The following is a 16,911-nucleotide window of genomic DNA, read 5'->3' on the forward strand; positions in this document are numbered from 1 at the left end:
TGACCCACCATGCCGCCGGCGCCGCCCGCTGCAGACCGCGCCGGATCCCGCGCCACCCGTCTGCACATTACACCGCCAACCCGCGCCGCCACCTCGCGCCATGTGAGAGGAGATAGCGCCCCGCCGCCACCATCCCCGGACGCGCGCGGCTTCGCCGACGCTCCCTCTGGTGGCGGCGAGGCGGAGGAGAGAAGGAGGCGGCCCTAGCTAGGTCGGGGAGGTGGGGTTCCCCGTGTCGCCGGAGGAGGGCGACGCGGGGGTCAGTTGCACTTTTGTGGCAAGTACCAAGTCCGATTTCAGTTTGCTAGACAGACAACAGAAAGAACTAACGCCGATCCGATAGCTACAAACGATGGACGACGGATGAGTCCGGCAGCGTTGTGGAGTATACTAATTGTGGGACAGATTTCGTTGTTGTTTATAGTTAAGTTAATGGGTAATTAATTGTAGCCAAACTTGCTTTTCTCACTTTTTTTTTGATGTCAAATGAAATGTCATATTTATGTCCCATCTTTACGAATTGAGAAATCCTTAATAATGCCCTTGATTTTTCTTCCTTCCATGTTTTCTCTTTGAGCAAAGTGCATCAACGGGTGTTTTGGACACATATCCCAAGCTTATCTATTTTATCTCCTTTCGACACTATAATTGCCACCATTGGTTGGTAGCTAAGCTGAGCCAAGAACAGACCTCCCAAGCAGCGTTACCACTCTCACCTACCAGCCACAGCCTCTTCCCACCGCCCCCCAATTCCAGCGAGCAGCTCGGCCAGCCAAAGCCAACCCATGGCGCACTCCCTCGCCGCCGTCTCCTCCTTCTCGCCGTCCGCCGTGCGCCGGCGGCTCTCCAGCCAGGTGCCGTTCTTGGACTGTCTTGTCACAGATTTGGTCATTTGCTTGCTTTTAGTTTGCGATTTGTGAGGTCTTAGGCGGTTCTTCTGTGTTTTTGGTCCATTCAGCTGGATGGGTGGATGCTTTATTGGTTCAATTCAATAGTTCGCCCAGTAGCATATGCTGCCTTTTTTCTTAATTCCTTGGCGAGGTTCCTCCTCTGCTTGATGGAGGACATCTTATGTCTGCAGTTTGTCATATTAATTTTTGAAAAAATGTCTATAGTTAGTACGTGTTGAACACAGCATAAGATGAGTCCATGCGTCCAGTCAGCATATTCATATATTCAGATAATTAGGTTCATTTAAACTGGTATAAGTATGCTTAGAATTGGTGCAAAAGGTTGGATCCATAACCTATGACCTAAATTAACATTGGGTTGGTGTGGAAACTTGTGTATGTGCATATCGAAACTTGTCAGTACTATATTGATGAACAGATGTTGACAATTTTGTTTATTTTAGTACAAACTGCAAAGATTCCAAAGCCGCTGCGATTAACGTAACCGGTGTCTCAACTGGATCGCGATGGCTCAGCAGGGCTTATTTTAGGATTTAGAATTTAATATTCTAGTGTACCCTGGTTGAGAAGATGCAAACCTCTTGGAGCTACCCAAGTGCCTCGCATGCTTCAGATCTTGCCGAAGTAAATTAACAATTCTTTACCAATGTTTTGCTCTCCACATTGATGTTGATGCGTTAACTGAATAGAAAATGCCGACCTTTCTTGTTACAAGTGTATACTGCCATGTTCGTCCAGCCTGACCTGGAGTGTTCAGCATCAACGGATTTCACTTCCAGATGTATTTTTGGGTTCAACATGACTGATTTGACGTTAGGCCAAGAGTTTGAGAAATTTGGTTGACATATGGTTGCACTGTGGTCCCTGTGTATTGTAGTGTCCTGCTTGAATTCAAAATCCTGGACCAAGTTAATTCTTGAAAGTTTCCAGTTCTAGTTGGCAGCCAGGAGGCAGTACACTTGATATCTGAAAGGCGGTAGTATTGCGTTCCTTTTTGGTCTACAGCTTGCCTCTAATTTGTTCAAGTCACTTGTATATATCAGTGTACAATGTAAGCAAGTGTAAAAAAACTTAAATATTTGAGACCCCATACTTGGTGATGGGTGGCTCCCATGTTCCAGTTGCTACCGCCGTTATGGATACTTTGTTCTCGCCAGGAACATGCTTTACAGAAAATAAGAAAATAAGAGTTCTTGTGGAGAAATTTAAAATCTGTGAGCTTAATCAGCTTCATTGTGTCATTGTGTCACATTGGCTGCTTTATCTTTCAATGGGTCAATTTTCCTTTTCAGATTTAGAACGTAAATGCGCTTAGCATTATTAAAAAATGAGTTTACCTGCCAAATCCGATGTTTGATTCATCAACGGTATGAGCCTATGGCCTATGAGTCCGAAGAAAAAGTTAGTGCAGTACATCCCCTATATCAATCTTGTTTCAAGGCATTCACACAAACTTGTGTTTGCGTGATCAACTGAGCATTATTAATTTGATTGCCATTCATACTTTCTTGCTGCAGTACTGTAGCACTATCTTGTTCTGTGATCTGTGCATGTGAACAATTCAGTTATGCAGACAATTTATTGATCCATTTCAGGTGATTAATGTAATTTCGTGTCAGAGCTTGGTTTCCTTCAGCAGCCAGAGGATGAGCTTTGTGTCGATTCGTTCAGTTCCAAGTCCGCTTCGGTTTAAGATTTGCTGCTCGGTATGCACATTTGATCTCTGTCATTCACAGTGGTTCTGTAAATACTACAAGTTAGTCCCATGTATTTCTGGTATATGTATCATTTTTCTGAACCTCTGTAGATACCCAAAAGAAATCCTGTGTTAATTGTATCTTAACATATTAATTTATTAAGATATAAAACAAGTTGAGACTAAATAGGTGAGTGGATTGTGTGCATTAGCAGTAATTAAAGCATCAAACATTTTTTTTCAAAGGACCAAAGATGGGCAAGTCTCCACATGGTTCTCTTGTGGTTTGAGGGCCAAGCAACTAGTTCATTCAACATGGCTAATAACTTCTGCAGTGCCTTCTCTGATGTACACTCATCAACATTAAATGCATTTCTCAAATGTCTGGCTAGATACTGTAAATGAAGCAAAAAAAAGTTCCTTAGACAAGGTCAATGATGTACATTTGTTTCTTGAGCAGGCTAAGCAAGAGACGCAGGCCAAGAAAGAGACAGTCGACAAGGTTTGTGCGATAGTCAAGAAGCAGCTGGCAGTCCCTGATGGCACTGCTGTGACAGCAGACTCAAAATTCTCTGAGCTCGGTGCTGACTCACTCGATACGGTAGTCTCAAAGCAACACCATTCATGGAGCAAGTTGGACCATGTCTTCATGGAGGCTTCATGGAGCAATAACGCTGATTGTCTCTTGCAGGTTGAGATTGTGATGGGCCTTGAGGAAGAATTCAACATCACCGTCGACGAAACAAGCGCGCAGGACATTGCGACCGTGCAGGATGCAGCGAACCTCATCGAGAAGCTCGTGGCAGAGAAAACTGCGTAGGCACCTTGATTCGATGGCCCCTTTAGAAAGGAAAAGATGCTTCCTGGATCTGCGGACTTGTGATTTTTCAATGCATCTGGGGCGAAAAAACATTCTGTGTCCAAGATTGCATTCAGGCCATGTTGTATGTTCATTTACCCATTTGTTCTTTCTTCATCCTCCCATGATTTTGTGTTGTTGTTTCTGTTGCTAAGATTAATTGTCCAGAGGCTTCATGGAGCAAGTTAGGACCATGTCTTGGACCTCGAATTTATATGTGACGAGTACTATAGAGAAAATAATGAACCTACAGTGAGTCGCTTCTGGGTTTTCAGATTTCTGAGAAATTATACAGCTGTTACATGATGTCTAAATCAGGTTTTGTTTAGAATAATTGGCAGAAGCCGAGTTTCAGCTTGAAATTAGACCATTCAACAAATTAATCCCCTGAATATGTCCGAGTTTGCAGTCTACGAGCAGTCCGCCCGTAGTTTGGCCAAATTTGAAGCCCAGGAGCAGTCTGTCTCGATCCCGTCCGAGTTGGCGAGTTCGCAGCCTACGAGCAGCCCGCTCATAGTTGGGCCAAGTATGAAGCCCACGAGCAGTCTGTCTCGATCCCGATACCTCTAGCCTGCGCTGCTTCGTCTTCCCTGCCGTCGCTTGTTCGTTTTTCGCGCAATCTCAACCTCGTCCCTCCCTGCGGCTGAGAATGAGGGCGGCTATTGAAATATGTAAATCACATCCTAGCCGTGATCTGTTAGACTAGTTATAAACCCTAGTATCAGGGAGTAGGTAGTTATAAACCCTAGTTTAAACTGATAGCTTGTAATCCGTCTCGCGGGCCTGATTGTGCCCCATCCTCTCCGTTTTACAGTGTGCGCCTAGCCATTGCAATATTTCACAACAATTGTTCTCCCTTTTAAAAAGGAAATGAGTTTACATCTGTTTTTATGCAGAACGAAAACACCATAAGATGTCAACCAGAAGTTCGGATGTACATCCTCCATGCTAAATTAATCTACGTTATAGAATTTCTAAGACAAAATAGGAAGGCATTAAAGAGTACTGCTTATAGCCATGCAAACGCTAATCACAATGTGATAGCATTAGTTTTTCCACAGAACCCTAAGTATCATTCTTGCTTTAAACCCAATGCTTGAATATTCAAAACATAAATTGTATACACAAGCAAATTCTTAATCTAGAATATGGACTAATTTAGCATGGAGTATATAGTGGATAGTTTGTCTGTCTTAAGAAGATCTGGTCGACTCTACTGACAGTTGCTAGGGAAGACCAAAGAACAGGCCGACAAGGAAATTGACTTGCACTCTCACTTCCGGGGCCACCTCGGGGAAGCCTCCGCGAGAACAGTGTCGCTAGACTGGGATTCGCTGGGGTATCTCCCCGCCGACTTGTCCTCCCTTGACGCTGATTTCACGGAGACGGAGATCGGGGAGGCCGTGTTTTCCATCCCCTCGGTCAAGGCTCCCGGCCCTGACGGTTTCATTGACGCCTTCTTCAAATCCTGCTGGGAGACCATCAAGGGCGATGTGGTAGTGGCCATTACGAGGATGGCCGACCTGCGGGGAGACTGCATGCACCTCCTCAACTCTGCCAACATTGTTCTGCTCGCCAAGAAGCCTGATGCTGCGCGGGTCGGCGACTACAGACCCATCAGCCTGATCCACAGCATGTCCAAGATTTTCTCGAAGATCCTTGCCCTGCGGCTGGCCCTGGAGTTGGGATCCCTTGCCTCCAACTGTCAGAGCGCCTTCATTAAAAAACGCTGCATCCACGACAACTTTTTTTGGGTCCAAAACTCCATCAAGGCCCTGCACCGCTCTCATACGCCAAGTCTCTTCCTTAAATTAGACATTTCCGAGGCGTTCGACTCCGTGGACTGGGCTTTCCTCCTTCAGGTGCTCGAGCGACTTGGGTTTGGGCAGAGATGGAGGGATTGGATCTGTCTCTCGTTTGCCTCGGCCTCATCGCGCGTGCTCCTCAACGTCTCTTCGGGGACCCCTTTTCTTCACCGACGCGGCCTGCGTCAAGGGGACCCCCTTTCCCCGCTGCTCTTCATCTTGGCCATTGACCCTCTCCAAGTCATCTTGCGCCGAGCCGAGGAGTGTGGTCTTCTTCTGCCCGTGGGTGCTCGCTCGGTCCGTTGTAGAATCTCCTTGTGCGCTGACGACATTGGCATTTTCGCCAACCCCCAGAAGGAAGAGATCGTCACCATTTCAGCACTCTTGCAACTCTTTGGCGAGGCTAGCGGCCTCATCACGAACGTGTCCAAGTCTGAAGCCTTCCCGATTAGATGCGAAGGAATCGACCTAGCAAATGTTTTGGCCGACTTCCCTGTGAGGATCGCCAACTTCTCAGGCAAGTACCTCGGTATTCCCCTCCACTTCCGCAAGCTTCGCAAGATTGACTTCCAACCCCTCATCGATAAGGTTGGAGGTCGCCTCAAGGGTTGGAAGGGCAAAAACCTCTCCCGTGCCGGCCGCGTCACTCTCGCTAAGGCGGTCCTGTCATCCACGGTGACCTACCATCTTTCTATGATCAACCTTCCGAAATGGGTTCGCGGCAAGCTGGACAGAATCTCCAGGGGGTTCATCTGGAAAGGTGATGACAGCGAGACAGCGGGCGGTGGCCACTCGCTTGTCAACTGGAAAACAGTGTGTAGGCCGAAGTGCTTGGGCGGGCTGGGTATTGCTGACATTGAGCGTTTTGGGCGGGCTATCAGGCTCCGATGGCTGTGGCTTCGATGGAACGACCCTGACAGACCGTGGGTGGGATCCCCTCTACCCTGCGACAGCTCGGACATGGCCCTGTTCCAGGCCTCCACTCGCATCACGGTGGGCGACGGCAACACGGCCCAATTCTGGCTTGACGATTGGTCGGGCTATGGGGCCTTCTGCTCCCGCGCTCCGGAGCTCTTCAAGATTGCGACCCGCAAGAACAGATCGGTGTCTAAGGAAATGCTCAATGATAACTGGATCCGTGGGTTAAGTCGCCTCTCCTCGCTAGAGCATCTCAGGGAGTTCCTGGATCTGGCCAGGATTGTTGGTTCCACCCTCCTTGACCCCCAAAGACCGGACTCCGTCACCTGGACCTGGACCATGGATGGCGCGTACTCCTGCCGCTCCGCCTACCGGGCGCAATTCCATGGCTCCTTCCTGCGTTTTACATCCTCCAAGATTTGGGAGGCTGACACTGAGCCCAAATGTTGTGTCTTCGCCTGGCTCCTGCTTCAGAACCGTATCCTCACAGCCGATAGACTCGCCATCCGGGGCTGGCTTCATGATCCAACATGCCAGCTTTGCTTGGGCGCCCCGGAGACCGCCCTTCATTTATGCATGAAATGCCCGTTTACCAAAGGTGTGGGGCGCCTACTTAGGGCCTGGACGGGTGAGGGTACTGCCCCAACGACGCCTTTTGGCTCCATTGACGAGTGGTGGGACGCCTCCCTTCCCCACGACGACAAGGCTGCTAAGAGGAGGATGAGTGGCCACCCAATTTATATCTGGTGGAATGCCTGGAAGGAGCGCAATCGCCGCATTTTCAACCTCGCGCGCCTCACTTACGTCGAGGTCGCCCACCTCGCCTTTGAGGACATTACACAACGTCGTTTGGCTTTCGGCCTCCCGGCCGCTAGCCTTGCCCTTGAACCAGACTAGGCGTTGTTTTTGCGTTGTCACGGGGTTTTGTGCGTTTTCCCCTTGTATAGTAGTAACGTCACCTCTCTGTAAATATTTATTGCTCTCTTCTTAATAAAAACGCAGTGCGCCTACCCGTTCCAAAAAAAAAAACCAAAGAAAGAGATAATAGTAGTATAACAAACAGTATATGCTGAACTGAATCACGTGATTACAACTCTGCAAACTACAAGAGCAGCTGTGCAACTGATAAAGTAAATTATTCCAGGACACGCATGTTCAAAATAATGGACCTTAACAAGACCTCCAGTATTGCAGCTTGGAATTCATATTGACGAAACTTGAAGTCTTCAACCCTTACTCATGCCAACATGCAATCCATAAAAACTAAGGAAGATGTTTAACTTGAAGAGGATAAGGAAAATTGATGATCAACTATCCCCGAAGTAATCAGCGCAACAAAGAAGCACAAACCAAGATCAATGCATTTGCGTGATAATTCAAGATGTGAGAATTATCTTTGTGACCTTCATGGTATCCAAATCTCACTTAGGAAATCAATAACGTTGGTAACGATGTCCAGGAATAGCATACTTCCAAGATTTTGGATCCCTCCACTTGGGCCCTGCAGATGGAAAACCATATCAGAATATCCATATGTAAATTAGCTGGAGTACACCAAAGTCAAATCTACAGAACCTGAGAAATTAACAAGACTGGGTTACACATATGAGCGTGAACCGTGTATACAAGAGAATTATTTCTATACGACCAAAATTGTCTCATCCCTGTCCTTAACAAGCTAGGGGACGAAAAAAAAAATGCATTTGTGGTCTCAGATACATAAAAAGAATCCGTTAAAAAAAGACATTTTTTACGGTACCCAATACTTCAATGGTGTTATAGTCTTTTCACGTTAAAAGAATCAATTACTCCTTTCCTTGTTTCCTGATCGATCCCGCTCGCGCCCCCTCGTGCTGCCGCCCACGCCGCGGGCACCATCCTCCAGCACCGGCGCCGCCGGCCGCGGCTGCCCTCCTCCCGCGCTGGCGCCGCCCTTGACGCGGCCTCCCTCCTCCAGCGCCAGCGCCGCCCGGCCGCCGGCGCCTTCCTCCAGCGCCGGCACGGCCCTCGCCGGCGCAGTCTTCCTCCGCCTCCCTCCTCCAGCGCCGGCGCCGCCCTCGCTGCCGCCGCCCTCCTCTCTGCCCTCCTCCAGCGTGCTCCCGCCCTCGTCGCAGCATCTGCCGACGTCCTCCTACAGCGGCCGTCGCTGCTCGCCGGCGCCGTCTTCGCAGCGGCCGCCGCCGCCGCTCTCCCACCGATCCCTGTGACGTCTTTTCTTTTTCTCAGTATCGGACTAATTACGTTTGTACCCTTGTACCTTGATACTCCATCTAGTTTTGCGTTGATACTCCGTTCATCAAACGTGGAGTGTTAGGGAGTAATAGTTGATTTGAGCCCTTAGATTAAAAAAACTGACGGTTCATATTAATTACAAGGTACTGTAGAATGGCTCAAAAACTTAGGACTTACATCGTATTTTACGTAATCAACCATTGAAACACATTTCTGTAAGACTAAAATACATGACGTGCTGATAGAAAAACAGGAGTGGAAATCGGAAGGTACCTTCAGCTGGATCGCTTGAATGAGCACGTGACATATTCCACCGGTGTTCAAGGCTACCAACCTGCTGTTGGCGTTCATAAATGGGCTTCATATTCATAGCTGGACAATATTCAATTGCAAAGGTACGAAATTGTGAGTAACGATAGAGACCAATTGATAAGGACGCCAGCCGTTTGCAATGCTTAACGTTGAGGTCTTCCAGTAATGGCGAGTCTCCAGCAGAATCCAGTGACTCAAGCTTATTGCAGTTCGCAACGTATAAACCCATGAGTCCATCCAGCTGCCCTGACACGGTATGAAGGTTATGACATGATTGAATTTGCAAGTGCTCGAGTGACGGTGGTAGATACAGGAGTGCTTCCATTTTATGACAAGAGCAGATGGCTAGACATTCCAGCCTTGGTAAGGGAAACTGCTTTGGCATGCTTGTGGATACGAGGTCGTTGCAGTGTTCAGACGGTGTGAATCTATCAAGGTGTTCCAACTCTGCATCCTCCTTTGCCAATATGAACTCAAGGTTACTGCAGTTCAGAATAGCAATGTATGTGAGAGATGGGGGGAGAATGAAGAGCTCTCTTAACCTTCCACAGTCAAATATGCTTAGATTTCTCAGATGTGGCAGGAGCTGATATCTCAGTTGAGTTGGGTCTTGTTTCAGCGGTGTTGGGCCAATTAACTTACTGCAACTAGCAACGCGAAGCTGCTTCAACGATACCAAACTTCCAAACACTTGATCAGGCCAGTAGATAAGCGTATCGCATGATTTGATTGCCAAAATTATAAGTTGTCCAAAGCAATTCCAAATCCCAATTGGTGGTTGAGGTGGACTTGACGGGAAGAAAAAGTCACAACCAGACAAAATCATTTCTGAAAGGGTTGCTTCAACATCCTGACAGAGCTGCAAATCCTGCGATGCTGGTACTGCTTTCGTGTCACTGACAGACATTTCTAACTCGGACAAAGAAAACATGTATCCTGATTTCACAATTAATAATGATAGGTGTTCTTTGACTTCTGCTACCTTTAAAACCTGGAGTTTGGGTGCTTCAGGCAGAGTTGTCAGTTTTGGGCAGTTCTTAATTTCAAGGTGCCGCAGCAGAGGAAACGTTAGCTCTTCCTCTTCTGTTCCTTCCGCAAGCACCCATCTCTCCAACCTCTCCAAATCGTGTAACTGGAGTTCTCTTAATTCTGGGAACCTTGCAGATACTGTGTCCTTGCATAAGTATTGCAATTTATCCAGCCTTCTCAAATGAAGAACTTGAAGTGCCCTCAAATGACAAAATAAAGGAAATTCTTCACACATTGTACAGCAAACCAAATGGAGCTCGACCAAATTCTTTAGAACGGTAAGATTTGTCGCCCATCTTGGTAATCCAGTGCCTTTGTAGGAAACAATCCTAAGCATCAACAGTCCATCATGAGGCTTAAGAGCATCTAACACCTTCTTATGACAATCTGGAAATGGTTCCTCATGGTGGTCACCACTCCATTCAAGAGATAAATGTGTAAGTTTCTCTTTCATTCCAAGTGTCGCTGCTTCTGCATCCTCTTCAGATACGTATTGTAGACCGCATAACTCTAATTCACCATGAAGGTTTAAGTTCTGCAGTTCTTTGACAGTACTGCAACCAGGTTTAGCACCCACCACAAAATATGTCATAGTCTGTAGAGAAGCCAGCTGCCCAAGGTCCGGGGGCATGCATTCCAGTGATTGGCATCCATTAGTATAGAGGTGCCGGAGACTTGCCATATACTTCATACCCTTTGGAAGTCGACGAAGATCGTTGCAATGAGAAAGATTTAGAGTCTGTAGATTATATAATATGCTTATTTCCTCAGGAAGTTCTTCAATCTCCATGTTTCTTGAGAAGTTCAAATACCTCAGGTGTTGCACGTGCCTAGGCCTGAACGGAAGTTCTTTCAATATCAAAGGTTGTAATGCTCGCAGAGAACTGAACTTTGATAAACATGGCATCGGTCTATTAGAATCAACATACAGCAGTGTCTGGAGAGTTGGAGATTGTTTCTTCAAAAAAGTATCGAAATCACTGCCAATTTTATAGTATTCTGCGAATATGTGGCGAGAAGAGCCTGAAAACAACCTTTTGCGATCATAACCAGCAACTATAGTGACACATTCTTCTCCCATAACAGATAGAGCAATGTCATGCATAAGATCATGTATCTTGCATGTTGTCCTGTGACGGAGCTGCTCTCTCTTACCATGAGTCCCTATTGGAGAGGTTTGGTTCACATCTTGAAAGAACGACCGCCATGCTAGCTCCTCAAAAATTTCTACATACTCCCTCTCAAGACGGTCCTCATCCTGCGGGGATATGAAGTCATTTGCCATCCATAACCGGATTAAATCTTCCACATCAATCTCATGATTTTTGGGGAACAGAGCACAAAAGGCAAAGCACTGCTTCATGTGTGATGGTAAGTCGTCATAGCTGAGCTTGAGTATAGGTAAAATTTCAGTCTTCTCATTGCAAATGTTGCTTTTGGTTAATACATCCTTCCATTCTTGCATGCTAGTCTTGGTACTCAGCATAGAGCCAAATGCTTTGGCAGCTAAAGGATAGCCATGACATCTGTCCACAACCATATTAACAATATCACCAAGCTCGTCAGTGTTGGGATTTTTCGAACTGAATGCTCTACTCTGGATCATTTCCTTTATATACTTGTGCTCCAGCTTCTCCAGATGATGGACAGCCTCACCTGCAGCCATAACTCGAGCTACTTCTGGTTTACGAGTTGTTGTGAGTACTACACTGCCCTTGCCACCTTGCTTAAGGCATGTCTTCAGCTTTTCCCATTTATCAGCATCCTGATCCCATACATCATCCAACACAATGAGGTACCTCTTTCCAGCTACAATTTTCTGAAGGTCCTGTAATGCCTTTTCACGATTTTCCTCCTTGGTCTGACAGAGGTCGCTTGCAATCCTAGCAACGTCAAAATCATCTGAAACACAGCACCACCTCCGGAATTGGAAATACTTCTTGATTTCAGGGTCATCGTAGATAAGCTGCGCAAAGGTGGTCTTGCCCAGCCCTCCCATTCCAACAACGGGAAGGACCATAAGATCCTCATCGCTAGCTCGATCTATCAATATCCTCACAATCTTCTTCTTCTCATCATCTCTAGATCTGATAACAATATCCTTTTCGGAGTCCTTCATGATGGAATCTGTGATCCGCCACAGTTTGGACGGCGGTGCTTGCTGCAGTTGTTTGAACCCAAAGGCGTTCATTTCTGCGACAAGCTCCCCAACTGTCCGCACAATCCTCTGCAGCTTCTTGCCCATCCTGTGACGGAACACAATTGGGTTATGAGAAGGGAAGAGCTTTACAGTATCAAACCCGAGAGTGGTGTACTGCCCCTTCTTCTTGGCCTCACGCCGGAGAGCCTCGTACTTGAACTCATCGAAGACGTCAATCGCCTCATGGGAAACCTTCTTGAGAGCTTTGAGCCATACGCTTACTTCTTGTCTGGAAGATCCCATCTCAGCATCTTTGATGATGCCAAGGATGGCTTGCAGCTGGCGCTCTAGCTTCCCACGCTGCTCCTCCATGCCTTTCATCACCTTATACTGGTTTAGAAGGTAGCTGGAGGCCTTCCCCTTCAGCAAGGAGATCAGTGGCCCGATCACAAACTCAGCCATGGTTGCTTTCGCAACAGAGCACACGGAGAACACAGTGGTGAAGCACAGCTCCGATGGGAAAGAGCTTGAGAAGAGATGGATGGGAGCGTGTTGACCGTCTGAGGGATTTTGATTGGTGAGTTTTGTTTATCACCATTCCCCAATGGCCGGCGACATGAAAAAGGTTCAAATGTCCATCGTAACATATTTTAGTTCTCACGCGGAGGCAATCATACGTGTTACTAAATTTATAATGCGTCAGATTCCAGGACAGCGGGTATCACACTGCTTTATGGGGAGTGGTTGATCGATAAAGTACTTTATGTACGCCTACTCCTTCACGTAGGAGAGTGGTTGATGTAGTTGATTTATGTCTGCTAATTGTGCTCTCTATCACCCTGTACTGATCCACAAAGTACTTCCTCCGTCCAACAAAAGATATCTCAAGTTTGTCAAAATTTGAATGTATCTAGACATGACTTAGTGTATGGATGTATTCAAATTTAAGTCAAAGTTGAGACATCCTTTCTTAGACAGAGGAAATATTTGATGTACGCCTGAAGGGAATTGAACAGCTCAAGAATGGAGCGACGGTTCATCTATCCTGATTTGGCTGAACCCTGGGTGCCGTGGCAGTGGACGCAGCAACCAATCACGCCGAGGCGTTAACATTGTGCTTGACAGAAGTGTCCGATCTCATCGATCCGGTGACTGGCATGTGGGACGAGCAGTTGGTGCGCGATTTGTTCTGGGCAGAAGATGCCGAGCTTATTCCCGCTTTGCCGATCCGTGAAGACATGGAAGATATTTGGGCGTGGCACTATGATACTAAAGGACAATTTTCAGTTAAATCGGCCTACAAACTGAGTCGAGATCTGTCTCGGGGAGGTGAAGCAGGAGATTCTGGTACTGCTGCTGCTCTCCAGTTCGACTGGAATAATATCTGGAAGTTGCCCTGCCCTGCATCAGTTTGTCTGGAGAAAAGGGGTGTCGATTGTGAGACTCAGATGCAGTCTGCAGTTCTTCAGATGCAAGGAAGTACGGCAAGTGTGGCGTGCCATGAAGCTAGAGGGAGTTCGGCCGAACCTCATGCAGTGCAACGATGCGCAAGAGATATTGCTTGGTCAGGTGCTTGGGCTGGACAGTAAGGAGAAAATGACCTGTATCATTTTGCTTTGGGTGTGGTGGGATGTGAGGAACAAATGTAACGCTGAGGGCAAAAGGGCCTGACACCAATGAGATTATCTATTGCATAATGCGTCATGTGGGGGAGTTTCAGGATTTTTTAGGAAGTAAAAAAACGATCAGTTTCCCCGCAAGAAAAAAAAAAGAGACGATAAGGCTTCACCCTCAAGTGCTCAGAATCAATACTGATGGTTGTTTCGACGGACCTTCGAGATCGGGGGTATTCAGGACGAAGCTGAGGCAGGTTTGCATGCTCTGACGGCAGCTCAACAATTCAGGTGGAGTCTGATGCCCTGCTGCTCGTTAAAGCTGTCGATGAAGATTCTCATGATCTTGCACTGTGTGGTGTCCTGTTCTGAGAGATCGAAGCCTTAAATTTACTTAATGTTCCTTTAGTCTTTGTAATCATCCCTGTAATAAGGTTGCGGATGCCCTCGCGGTAGCCGTGCAAAGATGGTTCACGAACCACAAACCGTATGGCCAGGTTGTGCAAGGCCTGCGATTCAGCTCGGCACGGTCAAGTAATGCTAATGCAATCATTTCCATCTAAAAAGAAACACCAGGGGCCGATCACAAACTCGGCCAATTACGGTTACTCACAGCATCTAACATACAGGAGAAAAAAAACTTTCACGGTACATCTAATAAACGGACCGTCCATATTTATCGATCAAAGGATCAGATTCATCTATACCACTGAATGGTCTTACTACGGAAAAATGCTTGTACTCCCTCCGTTTCATAAAGATAGTTCAAAACCGTGTCAATCTTTATGAAACGGAGGGAGCAGTATTTTCCAACTTTGGGGTCGAATCGGGAGAGAGCAAGGGCAACGCGGAAATGGAAATTTTCTTTATCCTCCGCAAGCCTTACCTGCAGCGAGGCAGAGGAAAGCGCAGGGTGGTGGACTGGTGGTGAACAAGTGCAGGAGGCTGACGAGCGATGCACAAGCAGCATCAGGCGTAGATGGAGGCGTAGCACGGTACAAAAATGAGAAAACTCATCTAAGACCCTGCAAATCAACTCATCTGTAAACTTTTGATTACCGTGGTAACCGCGTTTACCGCCCTCCACGGTAAAAATGTTCAGTCCGGTATCCAAAACCTTGCAAAATTATATTAGTAGTACCATATACTGTAATAAAAAAATTATAAAAGTGTCCGGAGAAATCTCAACTGATTAGAATGCCTTTGCAATTAAAAAATCACCCACTTGAAGTAAAATACAAGTAGCAGGTAGGCTGGATTTTTGCGAGGAATGTGCATCAAAAATCAGGACGGCTGGGTGGGTGGGTGGATTTGTCTGTGTTTTTAGTTTATTAGGACACAAGAGTGGATAAATAAACCAATAAGACCATGTCATCGTTATGTATAGCTCATGGCAGCCGAGCAAAATCTAATGCGATGTGGAGGAGAAGAGATGGAAATATAAGAGAGATAATTAATTGCTTAACACACAACTCTTGCACGCATGCTTATGTGACAAGGGAAGAATAGAGAGGAGCAGTAATAAGAAAGAGATGTATAAATAATAAATTTTATATCTTGTATTGGCTCAAATTAATACAACTAGCATAATGGCCTCACAAATGCGAGGGCGTCATTTTTAATGTGTTGAAAGTGTTTGGAAATAAATTTATGGTTTCAAAAATATTTATAGTGTAATCAGAAATAAGTTGCAAATGTTACCATATTAATTTATGATTTCATAGATATTTACATATTATAATCAGAAATAAGTTGCAAATATTATCATATAAAATATCACAAGCACAGGAAATGTCTTGTTTAAGGATGGAAATTGAATAACATCTTATCATTTATGCACTAATGATTGTAATGTTTGACATTAAGACATATACAAATTTATAATTTTATGTGTTGATTGTGTATGATATCATTTCGGTAAGCATAATTAAAGTACAAATCCAAGCACCACCTGTTTTAGCAACGCTCAGAAGAGAGAAATAAAGTCTATCAGCATAATGGACTGAAACATGTGGGTTAAGATACTTAATTAAAGGCCGGTTGACATAAGGGATAGAACAAAATGTCCAGCACCACATTTGTATATATGGCATATCCTTTCGGAAATAGACATGTCCAAAGTGATTTATATTCATAATGGTGTGTGTGAAAGCCAATGTGCTGCAATAATAGAGGAAAAATATATATTCAAGTCATGGTATAGTAGCCAACAGCACTTCAGTTCTTAGGACCTGTTTTGTTTTACTTCTCATGTAATTAATCTACACACATCACCACTGCAAGTGTGATTCAGTCCATCGGATCGATGCTGCAGTTTATTCTCGCTCTAGTCAATGGTTTCATGCCATCTGACCCAATTCTGCCTATATGGATATGTATATTTTATCCATTGGATGAGAATTGATGAAAAGGCTAACTCTAATCCACACAGCAAGCAGTGGTTGAGCCTTATCTGGAGAGCACCTAAATGAATGTGATACATATATCATTTACAATCCCATGATGCTATACTGCTATGGTAAAAATGTAATTATAATGCATTTGGCCCCAGAACCTGAATTTTTCGCAACGAACGTTTGCTGCTTTAGTTAATTTACATGGCAAGATTGTCCTTTGTGCCAATGTTCAATAGAAGGAAACGCCCATGTTTGCTAAGGAGAACTTATTATACCATGCTTTTGATCAAACAATGCAAGGAATTAACAATTGTATTATCGTAGAAAAAAAGTTATATCGTCAAAGAATTTTCTGATGAAACACTTGCAGGCTTCTCTCCTCTGATGATACTGCAGCACATCAGCAGTGCATCCACACAAACAGTAATTAGTCCCTTGATTGAGGGAACATGGAAGGCTTGCAATGGAAGATCACCACAAGGAGCCCCAGCCATTGACGTCAGGATATGGCTAGCTGCGGTAAGGTACAGGGGCGTTCAGGAGAAGAAGCGCTAGAGGAGGGCAACGGCACGCGAGTTGAGTACGTGACCGAGATGGGTTGGTTACCTGGCGCTAGGGCATGTCGGGCGGCGGCAGCACGGACGACCGAGCAGGAGATCCCCTAGCGGCTCTGGGAACGGCCGTCCGCCGGCTAGCCATGGAGTCGAGAAGGAAGAAGCTGGGGCCGGTGTGCGTCATGCGAGAAGGAGAAAGGGAAAACCGGCGGCGGCGTTGCGAACTTGAGAGAAGAACACGAATCGCGGAGCCTTTGCATAGGAGGACGCGTGGGGCTCTTGGTGCAGGTTGGCCGTTAGATACTTAGATGTAAGCTACGGCACTTATTAGGAATATTTTGTATTTTTGTGTGATATTTAATAGTTTCTTCGTCTCGTATTAAGTGTCTAAATAATACATTTATCTAGATGTAATTTAATAAATACATATATTCATATCTATACCA

At 45.9% G+C, this 16,911-nt stretch overlaps 2 protein-coding genes and 1 long non-coding RNA gene across 3 annotated transcripts; 1 reads left to right on the plus strand and 2 right to left on the minus strand.

Annotated features, from left to right (window-relative positions):
* The first annotated feature begins 649 nt into the window (after window positions 1–649).
* LOC100823600 (acyl carrier protein 1, chloroplastic) lies at window positions 650–3,746 on the plus strand. Its single transcript, XM_003575749.4, has 4 exons — window positions 650–854; window positions 2,507–2,617; window positions 3,068–3,208; window positions 3,299–3,746. Exons 1-4 carry the CDS (start codon window positions 786–788, stop codon window positions 3,425–3,427), a joined length of 450 nt encoding a protein of 149 aa, XP_003575797.1. The 5' UTR covers window positions 650–785; the 3' UTR covers window positions 3,428–3,746.
* Window positions 3,747–7,220: 3,474 nt separating this feature from the next.
* On the minus strand, window positions 7,221–12,581 carry LOC100825534 (putative disease resistance protein RGA1). The gene is made up of 2 exons (XM_003575755.4): window positions 8,695–12,581; window positions 7,221–7,690 (listed from the first exon to the last, which is right to left on the minus strand). The coding sequence occupies exons 1-2, from the start codon at window positions 12,362–12,364 to the stop codon at window positions 7,623–7,625; spliced, it is 3,738 nt and encodes a 1,245-aa protein (XP_003575803.1). The 5' UTR covers window positions 12,365–12,581; the 3' UTR covers window positions 7,221–7,622.
* A 958-nt stretch (window positions 12,582–13,539) lies between these two features.
* LOC112268924 lies at window positions 13,540–16,747 on the minus strand. Its single transcript, XR_002960470.1, has 3 exons — window positions 16,518–16,747; window positions 14,402–16,425; window positions 13,540–14,024 (listed from the first exon to the last, which is right to left on the minus strand). It is a non-coding gene; the product is annotated as an uncharacterized LOC112268924 (long non-coding RNA).
* Window positions 16,748–16,911: the final 164 nt, after the last annotated feature.

The sequence above is a fragment of the Brachypodium distachyon genome, chromosome 4 (genome assembly GCF_000005505.3).
Source record: "Brachypodium distachyon strain Bd21 chromosome 4, Brachypodium_distachyon_v3.0, whole genome shotgun sequence".
Lineage (NCBI taxonomy): Eukaryota > Viridiplantae > Streptophyta > Magnoliopsida > Poales > Poaceae > Brachypodium > Brachypodium distachyon.